The sequence below is a fragment of the Crassostrea angulata genome, chromosome 8 (assembly GCF_025612915.1).
Source record: "Crassostrea angulata isolate pt1a10 chromosome 8, ASM2561291v2, whole genome shotgun sequence".
NCBI lineage: Eukaryota > Metazoa > Mollusca > Bivalvia > Ostreida > Ostreidae > Magallana > Magallana angulata.
Window position 1 is genome coordinate 5,048,351 of NC_069118.1, and position 15,328 is coordinate 5,063,678.

At 30.3% G+C, this 15,328-nt stretch overlaps 1 protein-coding gene across 1 annotated transcript; it reads right to left on the reverse strand.

Moving 5' to 3' along the window:
* Positions 1 to 5,870: 5,870 nt before the first annotated feature.
* On the reverse strand, positions 5,871 to 13,340 carry LOC128161629 (uncharacterized). The gene is made up of 6 exons (XM_052824944.1): positions 13,211 to 13,340; positions 9,478 to 9,723; positions 8,440 to 8,711; positions 7,111 to 7,278; positions 6,202 to 6,358; positions 5,871 to 6,126 (listed from the first exon to the last, which is right to left on the reverse strand). The coding sequence occupies exons 1-6, from the start codon at positions 13,290 to 13,292 to the stop codon at positions 6,086 to 6,088; spliced, it is 966 nt and encodes a 321-aa protein (XP_052680904.1). The 5' UTR covers positions 13,293 to 13,340; the 3' UTR covers positions 5,871 to 6,085.
* Positions 13,341 to 15,328: the final 1,988 nt, after the last annotated feature.

Here is a 15,328-nt window from a genome sequence, read left to right on the forward strand (position 1 = left end):
CGATGATTTTGATATTTTGAAACAAAGAAACAAAAATTATAAAATATATGGGCCTAGAATTATATATAGATTGGACTAGAGCATTTTCAATGTCAGATAAAGGTACGAGATAGTAAAATAAAATGTTGTTAATCAATGCTTGATGGCTTGACAAAAAAGTGACTTAAAACTTCAATTTTGTAACAGTGCTTTTAATAAAAGCCAATAAATAAATTAAAGAAATAAACAAACTTTTAAAGATCAGAAAAATGCTGGATTTTGAAATTTTGTTTACCATATTAAGACAAGACCGTTTAATAGTCTGAAATAATGATGTTTTCAGCTGCTTCGTAAAAAATACAACATAGTATGATAATTTATAAATTCCAGATAAATAAACTACTTCATAACTCCATATTTTCCTGCCATTGTTTTATTTTTCTTCACATCTCAACCCTTCAGAAGCCACATGAATTAGCGGTTTAGCAATTTGCAAACAAATGGTATACCGTAAAAATATTCAACAATTATAACTTTTAAATAGAAAATCAATGTTCAGTGTCACTATGTTTCTTAACATTTTAGGAGATAATGGTCTGATTGTCATTAATGATGCAGGATTATTACTAATTACGTGGAGAACAGTTTCTACTTTTTAGCTCACCTGAGCTGAAAGCTCAAGTGAGCTTTTCTGATCAAAATGTGTCCGTTGTCTGTCGTCCGCGTTGGTGTTGGCGTTGGCGGCGTGGTCGTTGTAAACTTTTCACATTTTCTTCTTCTTCTCCAGAACCACTGGGCAGATTTCAACCAAATTTTGCACAAAGCATCCCTGGGTGAAGGGGATTCAAGTTTGTTCAAATGAAGGGCCACGTCCTCTTAAAGGGGAGATAATTGAGAATTATTGAAAATTTCTTTGTATTTTTCAAAAATCTTCTTCTCAAAAACTATTAGGCCAGAAAAGCTTAAACTTTTGTGGAGGCATCCTCAGGTAGTGTAGATTCAAATTTGTTCAAACCATAGTCCCCTTGGGAAGGGTGGGGCCACAGTAGGGGGATCAAGTTTTACATAGGAATATATAGAGAAAATCTTTAAAAATCTTCTTCTCAAAAAGTGTCAGGCCGGAAAAGCTCAAATTAAAATGAAAGCATCCTCTGGTAGTGTAGATTCAAGTTTGTTCAAATCCTGGTCCCCGGGGGTAGGGTGGGGCCACAAAAGGGGATCAATTTTTTCATAGGAATATATAGAGAAAATCTTTAAAAATCTTCTTCTCAAAAACTATTAGACCAGAAAAGCTCAAGTTAAAATGACAGCATCCTCAGATAGTGTAGATTCAAGTTTGTTCAAATCCTACTCCCTGGGTGTAGGGTGGGGCCACAATAGGGGGATCAAGTTTTACATAGAAATATATATAGAGAATATCTTTAAAAATCTTCTTCTCAAAATCTATTAGACCAAAGCTCAAATTAAAATGAAAGCATCCGCAGATAGTGTAGATTCAAGTTTATTCAAATCATAGTCCCTGGGGATATGGTGGGGCTACAATGGGGGAATGGATTTTTACATAGGAATATATAGAGAAAATCTTTAAAAATCTTCTTCTCAAAAACTATTAGGCCAGAAAAGCTCAAATTAAAACGAAAGCATCCTCAGATAGTGTAAATTCAAGTTTATTCAAATCATAGTTCCTGGGGATATGGTGGGGCCACAATGGGGGAATGGATTTTTACATAGGAATATATAGAGAAAATCTTTAAAAATCTTCTTCTCAAAAACTATTTGGCCAGGAAAGCTCAAATTTAAGTTGAAGCATCCTCAGATAGTGTAGATTCAAGTTTGTTCAAATTATGTTCCCCGGTGGGTAGGATGGGGCCACAATTGGGGGATAATTTTTTATACAGGAATATATAGAGAATATCTTTTAAAAAATTGTTTTTAAACTTTTAGGCAAGGAAAGCTCAAATTTGAGTTGAAGTATCCCTAGATAGTGTAGATTCAAGTTTATTTAAATCATGGTCCCTGGGGGTAGGGCGGAGCCACAATGGGGGATACATTTTTATATATAGAGAAAATCTTTAAAAATCATCTTCTCAAAACTATTAGGCCAGGAAAGCCCAAATTTGATTGAAAGCATCCCCAGATCGTATAGATTCAAGTTTGTTTAAATCATAGTCCTGGGGTATGGTGATTCCACAATGGGGGATGAATTTTTACATAGGAATATATAGAGAAAATCTTTAAAAATCTTTTTTAAAACTATTTGGCCAGAAAAGCTTAAACTTGTGTAGAGGCATCTTAGGGTAGTGTAAATTCAAGTATGCGAAATCATAGTCCCTGGGGGTATGGTGGGGCCGCAATGGAGGGTTGAATTTTTACATAGGAGTATATAGAGAAAATCTTTAAAAATATTCTGGGAAAGTTTTCAGTCCAAAACCCAGTACTTTGTGTAAAAGCTCAGGTTATGCAGATTTAAGTTTGATGAAACCATGATTATCTAGAGAAAAGTGGGGCCACAACAAAATGTGTGGGGGGTGAGGTATATAGGATTAGAGAAAAATCTTCTTAGAGGTAAAACAACAAAAGGGGCTTGGTATTTACCAAAAAAAAAAAAGATGTGGATAAACATTGGCAGACTTTTTATTTTTTTAGCAAGATCTACTGTACTTAGTTGTCAAGATATTTTGTTTTTGAAACTGTAATGCTAATTTGATCAGAGTTAAGGCAATTGTTGCTCAGGTGAGCAATGTGGCCCCGGGGTCTATTGTTTTTGCTTTTTATTAAAACATTGAGTTGTCCATATTAAGGGTGTTGTTTACTCAGGATTTGAGTTCTCAAATTCGGATTGTTATAAAGTTTAATGTCATGATTGAAATTTGTTCTAAACACGAAAAGTATTTATGAAATGAATTATTATTGACATAACATTCGATATTTCTACTATATTATGGAATTAGGCTCAAACAAAAATATAATTTTAGCTAAACAGAGGAAATTTGGACAAAAATTTGCAAATTTTGTTTTCCGCTAAAACATTTTTGGCAGTTCTCTAATATTAAAAGATGAGATTTTATATTTTAGTCTTTATAATTTTGCATATTTTCTGTTGGTTTTACCTCACTTATTCATTGAAATAGTCGTATGGCACGAGTTGCAAAAATATTGAAAAAATGCCTAAAATCGATACAAGACACCTTATCTCAAAAGTTTGATCATCGACCTCATATACATTTTATGCCAACAGAATAAGGTCAATATAAGTAGTTTAATAATATAAGTGTTTTCGTATTATCATCATTCAATTTTTTTGTAAAATTTGATAAAAAATGGGTAGGGATTTGAAAACTGATAGAGGAAATTCGGACTGGAATATTTTGAAAAAATTGTAGTGAAATTTTAATGCTTTGTATTTATTTAGTGGCCTACCATTCATAAACTGTATTTCAGTTTTGAAAGTAATATTTGTATTCATTTCACAATTAAGAAAATCTCAATCGTTGTGTAAAATTTTATCTTATGGGATTTTTCTTGATTTTTCAGAATATGTTCAACGACCATTGACAAAAAAAGTAGGTCATTGACCAACTTTTTTGAAAGAGAAAAAAACCCACTACAATCAAAGGTCTATAACATACAATAAATGGCTTTTTATCATCTTCAGTGGAATTTTTTTTTCATTCTGAGTAAACGTCATCTTTAATGTATATTTTTAAATTTGCACCGAGGCACGACTCAGTTTTTTAACTGCATGTACTTTGTTTTGGGGTTTTTTGATTGATGTGTGATGTTCGTGACTTTCGTGAGTATCCCTTGCCCACGAATTTACATCCCCAAGAACGTACATGTATATGCAAGCATGTGTTTCAATATTTATTTAAATAGAATTTGGTACCAAAGAAATTACTTTCCCTCTAACCAAGAACATTTTGACTATCAATGAACATTGACTGCAACCAATAAAAATGATTTCACAACAATCATTTATTCAAAAATACTCTCTTCTTTCTCTTTTCGACAGAGTAAAATGTGTTAACCAGTAGTGATAATAACCAACAGTGTTCAATATCAGATGTACGAAGAAAAAATATAAAAGGAGCAGCAGCAAACACGGACTTCTAAAAATAAAATAGAGGATCAGTTGCCAAGGAGGAGTTAGTATCCTTTGCTGACTGGTCACGTCCGCCTTGTGCTCTTTATTGTAATCAGGAAAAACGGAAAATCCGTAGACAATTAGGTTATTATTTATGGTTTAACAATAAGTATGAGAAAACTCAGCCGGCATGTGACCCAGTGCAAGAATGTATTTGCTGACAAGGTTGTTGTATCAACAATAAATCTTCCGAAAAGATTGCCTTAATCGAGACTAATAATAGTCCTGTTTGATCAATTTTTTTTTTCAGTATCTTACCTTCCCTTAGAAAATGTTCATACGTAGACCATGTCTTGCGTATCCAATTAACTGAGAGACAATCAGGTGATGAAAATACATTACTAAACAAGTACAGAAAATTGGCTATTTTTATGTTTAAAAAAATCAGCAAGCATAACCAATATTTAATATAGAAACTTTATTGAGTGTTGATGTTGATTAAGTGCCGAAACATTAAAGAATAGCATTGATCAATTTGCATAATAACACATTATAAAATATTTGTTAACGTTGTCGTAAGAAATATACTAATTATAATAAAATTATACAAATTTAAAAAATATGCACCTAGTTTGTCCAGAACAAAATAACATTGAATCATGTAAATAATAAAGGTATTCCATGTTTAACATCAATTTGAAGATATGTTAACACGATAAGATTTAGTGAGTTACAAGCTAATGCAGCAACAGTTATTAATTGGGTGCTTTATGATTGGTCATAAAAGAACAACTATATAACTATGCTTTTAACCAAATATTATGAGATTAATATTTGTATAAGATTGGTAATAAAGAACATTCTTTCCTCAGTGAACATCTGCTGTCCAGGTAAACGAACAATTTTGAATGTATCACACGGCACTTGAATGAAATGATTCAAAGCGGTTGTACGGTGTGGAGAAATCACTTCGAAAAATAACTTTTACTGGTTTATTGAATCAATGTTAACAAAACAGGACATGAACTTAATAAACACGAAAAAAATGTATCTTGCTTAGAACTCTCCGACTTATACTTAATTTTTTTTAAAAAACAATGAAAAATAAAATTTGAGCACAATCGTGACCAAGCCATATTAAGAATTGAATTGTGGTTTTGTATATCATTAGAAGACCAATAGACCAATTACATTTAAATAATTATATTACAGCATATATAAATGTATATATACCGGTGTATATATATATATATATATATATATATATATATATATATATATATATATATATATATATATATATATTAAAACTATGACGTAATTACGTTACCTAGTGATAACATCAATGTATGGTTGACGTTATCACTAGGTCACTAGGTAACGTAATTGCGTCATAGTTTTAACGACTGTAAAATGTCTGAAGATTTTTAACAATGAAAGCGCTTATGTTTTGCAGTTAGTGTTACTTTTTTCTTTTATTATATTTTTACCGGACACTGAGAAAATACTTTAATGATTTGGATATATATATATATATATATATATATATATATATATATATATATATATATATATATATATATATATATATATATATATATATATATATATATATATATGGAAATGTTTAAATACTTATTTTATAAAATACTTTGATTTAGTAATGCCTATTCATCAAATTAATTACAACTTTTGTAACGGTACATGATAAAATAATCCCTTGTTGATACACACTTTACTACTAGTATACATTTAACTTATTGTCAATAAAAACGTACAAGCTACTTAGATAGATACATGTATCATACTGTAAAAAGTTAGACAAAGACAGCATGGCTTCTGACAAAGAAGAGAATGATAGGGGAAGATACCAGTAACGAATGAAAGCGGCGTAATTGAATTCTAACGTGCTCATCATTTAAGACTGAAAAAGGAAAAGTGTACATATTTATTGGCTGGCATTCATATTATCAGTTGTAAACGCTTGCTTCTCCTTACTTGGCGGGTGTGAAAACCATTGGTTTACTTGTGGCAAATAATGGCTTCGGCGTCCGCAGCTGAAACTGATAGAAGAAAAATGCATATTTCATGATCAGTTACATTTTATTGTTGAATTCCAAACATAGGCATAAACTTACTGAATTCCGTGGAATGCTGGAATCGGATTGGTCCAGAGATCGGTCCACAAGACCCACACCATCCAGCACAGGTGAATGATATCTGATCTCCTAGAGCAGAACGTTCAAAATCCTGTACAGCCGTGTGAGTAGAACCAGGAAGTCTGCCGAATTCTATCTGAAATTTCCCCCCAAAATTGAAAGTTATGTCATGTTCTATTATTTTAGGGTAACTTTTTCTACAATGAAGTAATAAGTATTTCATTGATCGAAACAAAATACTTTAAAAAAAATGACTGTGTGTTTTACGCATTTCAAAATTCTCAAACACCTTGCAAACTATTACATTTTATGCAATTCCTAACAGAATGCCACATGCTCAAATAAATGCTTAATTAACGGTCTAAAAAGTTACTGAATGGAATATGGTTTCAAATTTCGTTAATGTAAACAACTTGTATTTTATCAGTTTTCAGAGTTTCACCATCAATAAACATAATATTTACAACTCCTATGGATACTCAATTTTTGCGACGACTTTTTTTATATTTACATTTTCCAGTGTCTTTGCGTGTGATAACACTACGTATCGATTTTGTACTATATAATCCATAATTTCAAATGGCGTATAATTGATGTATCAGCGGGGTTTGCGTTTTTATATATAAATACTGTATCGTACAATGGCTTGAAATTATAGAAAGATTAGTAATAAGGCATCATTCGTTGAATATTATGAGGTTATAATTTCGGTCAGAGCGTGATCAAATCTATCATGAAGCCCTTCGGGTTTTATTGGATTTGATCACGCCTGACCAAAATTATCACCTCATAATACTCAAAAAAATGATTCCTTATTCCTTATTTTAACTATTTTATAACAACTAAGATAAGAACAAATTGACTGATGAATTGAAATTTTCCCCATACTTTAGGATCAATTATGAGTCCGGTTCCTGAAGTATCGATGGTTGCTTTTGAAAAGTGAGGACAAGGGTTGATGAAATGTCGCCCGTTACAGTCTTTGATTTTCCCAAATTTTCTCTGGCTTGACCCTGTGGAGGTGAACGTATAATCGGTTTCATTTACAATCATGTTCTGAAAATAGCAAGAAAAACAGATTTAAGGCATTACTATTACAGTGAAATATTTGAATTCCAAAAAAAAAAATGGCGATTTTTCAACGACTTAGTTATGTCATACAGTAATGAGTGTAAATATCTTTTGCATGCTACAATGGTGATATTTTTAATAAGTTGGTAAATCTAAATATAATGTCAGAAATGAAGTACACTAGAATTCTAAACGTATTTTATGCAAATCAACAGTATTAGAATTTAGATAAAAGTTGCGCCAAACGTTGTGAATTGTTGTAAACATATTTATTTATGATATTCACTTTTAGAACATTATTAAAGTTTCAAATACTAAATATACATGTATCACATCAATCAATCAATCACAAAAACATATATATATATATATATATATATATATATATATATATATATATATATATATATATATATATATATATATAACAGGATGCATTGAGAACCTAAAAAAAAAATAAGAAGAAATTGCCGTCAAATTTTGCCCCCCAGAAATCTAATGTGAGTTTTGACTTTAATAAAGAGGAATGGCCTAGGTACTGTCGTACTGCGTATCCAATTTTCTCAACGAAATCACTTTCGCATAAAATCATACCATTTGACCACCTAGGCCAAAAGTCGAAAGCATTAGTCTGAAGTCGATTGACAATCTAAATAGCGTCCAATAATTTTCAGTCACCTCTCTGATAAGAATCGTGGTGTCACAGTGACATTTTCCGTACAATGATATTGTTGAATGTGTGTTCTTGGTTAAAAATAGAATGTAAAATCAAATCGTGTGACTACCTCAACAATCGACTCCAATAAACTCACGTAAGCAATTCAATTGAAACCCGGATAAAAATCACATAGTTTCACTACACCTGAACACCTTGAATTATATATAACACTTATTAAAATGTGCAAAAGATCTGGAGTTTAACTTTTTTTTAAATGAACTTCTTTTCATAAAGAAAAGAATATGCAAAAATACAATTCTTTCTTTGGTTGTTTGAATTTCAGCTGTATAGCTGTCGAAATCATGCATTAAATATGTTAAGCGTTAAAAGTTTTATTATAAAAATAAACAAAATATTGTGATAACAACGTTAGCAATCCCAAATGATTTGCAGCTTTGCGTTTTCCGCCCCATACCATTTATATATACCTCTATCTGTATTTTCACTTTTAAGAATTCCGTCTGTTTCAACGGAGGTATAATAGATGATTGGCATTCTCTCATCCATATTATCCAGTTGGTTCTGTCATGATGCGTAAAGACACATGCTTTCGGTAAAGAGATGAAATGTGAAGGTTCAGTCGGTAGGTTGTGACAGTATATTTTCGTTCTCTTTCGATTTGTTACAGTTGGATAGACCCAGTATTCGCCGTCTGTTGTAATACCAGAACAATTTGAGACGGTGAAACACGACTCCGGAACTACAAGAAAAAACTGCAATGCAGTCATTTCATGCATATCATTTAAAATATGGTATAGTACGATATATAATAATAAAAAAAAAAAACCAACGAGTTTTATAATCTTTTTCAGTAGGCTGACATATTCTTATTAGTTTAATTATTGAGTAAACTTTTCTGATAAAAAGGGTGTGTAATTTTGAGAGAGTTTATTGTTCTTTGTAGAGATGTAGATTTATAAAAATAAATAGATTGATATATTGTGATAGTTAGCCTATTGATATTTATTAATAAATCAAAAGAATTTTCAAGAAATATTCTGTCATAGATAATTTTTATATGCCATCACATTCTGTCAAAATTTAGGAAAAAAAATAACAAATTGAAGGGTTGACTTCCTAAATATCTACGGAAAATTATGATATTGCAATGTAGAAAGGCCAATAATGTTTCAAATAATTTCTAAATTTATGTCTGTTGTTTTTTTTTTTTTAATTTGGATCAAATTTAAGAAAAAGATCATACAAATTAATTGAAATCTTTAAATTGATTGAATTATCAAAAGTCATGATATCGAAAATTTTGATTATTTTAATTTATAAATCTACAATGTCATCAAACTTCCCTGGTAAGATAAGACAATAAACAAAAAATTGATATATGTTATAGAACACATCTTAATGTTGATGTAATTTTTTTTAAAGTAATGGAAAAATACGTTTTCACTGAAACGTCCTAATCCCCCTTATCAATATTTCAGCAAAGAAAATTGAAAAATCGAGCTTACCCCATCGAGTACCCCTGTCCTCCAGTACCCAGTAATAGTCGATGTCACCTCCGTTGTCACTGTCGTAAATCACGTTGAAGAGGTCACATGATCCATTAGCCATGTTGTACAATAAGGACACACAGTCCGGTTCCTGGGTACACTTGGAGGCACAGTAACTACGAAGGGGGAAATGTCCGGACCATATTGCCATCGAAAGCTCTATTAAGTCTGTTCGTGTTGAAGTCCGCCTCAGAAATATTTCATCTGAAAAAAATGCAATATATATCATATTTGTGTACAAATTATTATAATTTTGTTTTGATATGGAAAAACTTCAAATTCAGAGTATCTTAAATATAACAGTTGGACTTTGATATCTCAAACACTGATATCTCGATTACAATGGATGTCGATGTGATTTGTAAGTCCCACCACTTATTTATTTTTTTACTATTTTACCCTCAGTACAATGAGCCATGGTTTAAGATTTCAAAAATATGCTTGCTAAACGTTTAAAAAAAAAACCAACCGGTTGATTTCTTTTAACCATATTCTGACTTTAGGGTGTCATGGTTAAAAAATATTCTAAAAGTAATTATACTGCAAACTATTTTTATTTACGACGTGGTCTACCAAAAATAATGAACAAAATGCATATTAATATTTTGCTTTAATAGCTTACATTTAAAATTTTAGGTAAAGAGGAAAATATATTTAAAAACACCTTAGTTAAAGATATCATTTATTGTATAAGTATTTGTTCAAGCATATTATGTGTTTCGCAATTCAAATTAAGAAAATAGTTTCAAGTTTTGCTAAAGGCTAACAAATCATGACTAAGTCTGGACATTTCAGACACAAAACAAGGTTCACGATATATCCGTCTTAGTAAAATTCAATGCATGTATATTTTGTAAATGCATCACTCATTGGAAAAACAAGAACAAAACAAAAACCCAAAAACGAAAAAAAAAATCAAATAGGGGACTGTAATAATCTTATTCTTTTAAGTTTCTTAAGTCTCTTAGTGGCATTGACATTGATGCTCTGGATAAATTAATATCTGTATGACGTCTCTTACAGAATTAAATACAATTACCTTAAGTTTATTTTTTTTTTGTTCTCTAAAAAATGATAATTTCTGATAGAAAGAGCAACTTTTCCGACAAAAAAATAATGTTCAAGTACTTGTACTAAGGCGATGTTCTATATAATAGCAACCTTTGAGAAGAGAACATATATATCTATTTATATAAACAGCATTAATAATATTGTAAATAATCGGTATGAAAATGATATCGACAGTAGGGTAAACATGTTTCGAGGGAGAAAGGTGGGGTGGTGGACATACTTCAAAACCAAGAAAAAAATACACAACATTGTCAGTTGTCTAAAGAACAAAATTTAATGTTTTCGTAGATGTGTGAAGTACATCTCTTTTTCTTTCTTAAAAATCAAGTCATTTGTGCTTGTATGATCTAAAAACAATATCCTGAAATGATCTACATGTTATATTGAAATCCATATCACTGAACGAAACCTATATCTAAATGAGTATGTCATGCATTAAACTGAAAATAATGCATGTCCCTAGTACATTTGTAATGCTTGTATTGTTTTGCGAGATAGCAGCCTAGTATAAATATTACTATTTTGCTATTTTCTTATTAAATAATATCGAATAAGAAAATGGGTGATTATTATTTTATAAATGGTATACATATATTCCATAACACTAAATGCCGTTCAAAAATTTTGCAGTTTTCTGATTTATCAAAGGAACTTATTGAGTTTAATGTTTTTGTTTTATGAATAGCTTATAAACCTGAAAATTTTAGCAAATAACATTAACTAACTCGCACAATCGAGAAACACTTTCCTGTTAATGATTATCGTGTATTCAATTTTAATGTCCATAATCACGACATTTTACGCAGTAAGCCAGACATCTTATGCGAACCCTGGGTCTTTTACATCGGCGTTACAAAGTGAATGCTGTGTAATGCATGCATTCCATTATGGTTAAAACAAGTTTAGTCGGTATCATGCACAATTACGTGTAACCTTTTCTAACTCAAATATGCATATCATACCTATGTACTTCTTAAAGGTTTCAGTGAACTCCCAAGAAAACAATTATATGCTTCATTTATTAAAGCAAATAAAAAAAACTCAAGGTTGATTGCTCGGCATTTGATGTGCTTGTAATTCGTCTGAAATACAATTTTCGTGATTAACTGGCTAAAACACTACGTGCTAATGCTTATAAAAATAGTTGATTAAGTTTCCAAATTTAATTATCATGATTGAGCAAATAATGGTTAGTTTATCACTTTTAGTATTTAGATGAACGTTTTGTAAACACGGTTATGCAACATTCTTAAGGAGGAGGATGATTCTTCGCATTAGACATATTTTGCAAATATATACGTTTGAAAATATATGGCAACTATCTTGCAAGATTTCGATCCAATCTTCGTTAAAAAGTATTATTAATCATATATCCATAGATAAATTAATTTTGAACTTTGGTACATGTTAAATAAAAACGAATAAAACTGGTCACGTAAAATGCAAAATGCATACTAACTGGTAGGCTAATTGTTCTCGAACAGCAAGAGGATCATGTCTTTTTCATTGGACACTTCAATAGTATATCGTCAAGGTAAATGGCCACTTTAACCTTGGGTATTTGAAATTGTGTGTAAACACATTTACTCAAACTACATACATTAGCGCACTTCATAGTTTTTTTTAACAATACAAGATTGGCTTTAGCTTGATTTTTTTATATAACGATAATCGATATTAAGAAAATCATTCAATTGACTTTAAAATTGTGATCTCTATAATATTTCTATCAAATATAATGTCGCGTTTTAATAGAATCACACTTTGTTTAGGAGCTGCATTAAAGAAAATGTCATTCATTACATTGTATTGACATTTATTTTTTAATATAAGACACGATAAATGAAATGCCGTCAGTTTTTAAAACCTCACTCATTTGTAAAATGATTTTCATATTATCTATTACTTAATTTGAATTTTTTTTTTCTTAAGAAACTTACTTGTAAATTCTACATCTAAAAATATTTACTAAATCTCTTAAGTGTATACAGTTTAGAAAAAAATTAGAACTCTAACAAAATATAATAATGTTTTGAATAATTCCAATGTTTTGTACATCTCTTTTCCATAGACCTCAGGACACAAAAAGAGATGAGATAAAATATTTTTTTTAATTGACATTAAAATCTATTAATAGTAATAATGATAAAATAATGATAATGTTAATGATTTAAAAAAAAAATTAGAATATTTGATTCTTTTGGCATTAACATTTTATTTTTGTGTTGATACTTTTAGAAAACCATTTAGATAACTATTATGCGCAGTAAAGATATATTTCTAGAGTCCATCGTGCTATGAATGTTTAAAATATACTCAATGCAAAAATGACAAGACATCAAAGCTTACCTTAATAGAAGACTTTGATATACGTTGAATATATTGAACGTTTAAATTGAACATAAAGTATTGTCTGTATTAAGTGGACTTAACTTAAAAAATTTCTGTTATTAAATGTAAACTTTATATGTCATGCAAAGTTTGAAATGATTTTCTCTTACAAAGAATAAAAATGATAAGACAGAATATACGAGTTTTAAGCAAATCCAATTCGATACAATTAATAACAATCATATAAGTACTAATTAGAGTGTGGTTATTACAAAATTGAAAATCTTACCTAATTTTCCCAGAGTTGAATAGAGAATGGTGAGAAGAAAGAAAAATTGAACCGTGGTGATTTTAAACGTGTTTTGTATCATTATCCTGCGCTTAAGAAATCAAATCTACATCAACCCGTTAAAAAAGTTGCCACTAAGTAACTGTTCGTTTAGAGAAATGGTTTACTTATAGTTCCTTCTGTATTTTTAACTGTAGATTAGAGAAGAATTATTTATAACAACGAGGTTTGAATAAACTGGATTAACTGTAACGTAGACTTTTAAAATTCAATGATCAATTGTTACAAACTATGTTTGATCTTTAAATTGTCACGTTTAAACATTTAAATGGTTCGGTGCTGATTTTTTTTTTTTTTTTTTTTTTTTTTTTGCAAACGGTTGAAGATTGATGTAACCGTTCTTTTAAATGATTTAATTGAATTTAAATGTGCTCTACGTCAATTCTATAGAAGTACATATAAGTTGAAATGCCACGATGCACAAAAATACAAGTGGTCTAAAGCTTAAATTACATAATATATTTCAAACCACTCAGGGCATGATGCATTTTTTGCCTTATGGATATTGCTGTTTTGAGCTCAATACGGTGATATAGTTCCCGAAAAATACTGTAACAGTATTTACCGAGACGAATGTATCATATTGATCGAAGAACCAGACATAATCGTTTTATCATATAGTTCAGCGACACATTGATACATTAACCTCAGTTTAAGAGTTGTCTAGCGAAGATTTTAGCTTGAAGCTATAGTCAAAGACGAAAGAGATTTATAAACATGATAACTCATTGGACGATCTGTTTTTAATCCATCAAATGTTATATTGACCTTCGAGGTCACCTTAAGGTGAATTTATATTAAAATTCATTGAATGAGGTCTGTTATACTTCACAAGAAATTTTGCAAGAATAGACAATTAAGACCAACTGCATTATATACGTATTTTAATTTTCAACAATGTTTTCAAACCGAATTTTGCCTAATCCGGCCAATATTTCAAGAAATAACTTTCGCCAGATTAAACAAGTTTACTGTATTTTTTGTGATTCGTGATATTTTTATCTCTTTCATAAAATTGCAATTTATTATCATTATTATTATTTTGATAAACAAAAAACAGTTAAAATCTTGTTATCATTATATTTTCACACACTTGGTGCATCTACTGAAAAAAAAATTATGTCCATTTATTCTACAGGAGAATACTACCGTTGTTTATAATATGTTTCAATGACGAACAGTGCTCAAACTCAAAAGTCCAATTCAAAAAAATATAAATAAGGAGCAGAGTAAACACGGACCTCTTAAATGTAGAGGAGGGGTCAGATGCCATGAAGGGGTGAGCCTCCTCTGCTGACCAATCACACCCACCGTGTGCTCTCTGTCGTAATCGGAAAAACGTAAAAATCTGTAGACAATTCGATGATTAACAATGGTCTAACAATGAGTATGAAAACAGTCAGTCAGCATTCGACCTAGCCGAACAAGTATTTGCTGACAAGGTTGGCGTCGTTTTAACGACCATAGAACTTACGAAAGGATGACTTCAATCTAAACTGTTGGTAATCGTGTCTTATCAACTAGACCATACACTGTAAATTTGAAATGGTCATATTCGGTGAAAAATAGGTTTACGATGATACCTGTCAGAATTGAATGTCAATATTATAATATAATTGTATAATTATAATATATGTAATACTACAAATCTTTACTGTGTTATAGTCTGTTGGGATATATTTATACCGCATTTTTTTTTTATATTTTAATAATGTATAAATAACTGTGAAAGAAGTTCTAGATAATGTAGAAAATATAATTTTTCAAACAGAAAAGTAACAAGAACATTTTTTTTCTTCGGATATTTGTTATGGGAAGTGTTCCTCATTAAGGTCTTCCGTTTCCAACGGAAGACCTTATAGTGATTGTAATGTTTCTTATTATTATTATTATTATTATTTTTTTTTGTCCGTTTTTTGTCCACAAGATTTCTCAGAGATGGCTGGATGGATTTTCTTGAAATTTTCAGGACTGATAGAAAATGATAATATCTCCAGGCGTTTTTTTCATTTTTTCAAAATTCCCTTCCTGTCGTCCGTTTCCTGTCCCGCGACAAAA

What these genes read in the sequence shown, in the direction of transcription:
- LOC128161629 (XM_052824944.1), bottom strand. Translation starts at nt 13,292, where the DNA reads ATGATACAAAACACGTTTAAAATCACCACGGTTCAATTTTTCTTTCTT. An exon ending in AAGTGAAAATACAGATAGAG is followed by an intron (nt 7,279 to 8,439) that starts GTATATATAAAT and finishes TGCTATTTTCAG; the next exon opens with AACATGATTGTAAATGAAAC. An exon ending in CCAGCATTCCACGGAATTCA is followed by an intron (nt 6,127 to 6,201) that starts GTAAGTTTATGC and finishes TTCTTCTATCAG; the next exon opens with TTTCAGCTGCGGACGCCGAA.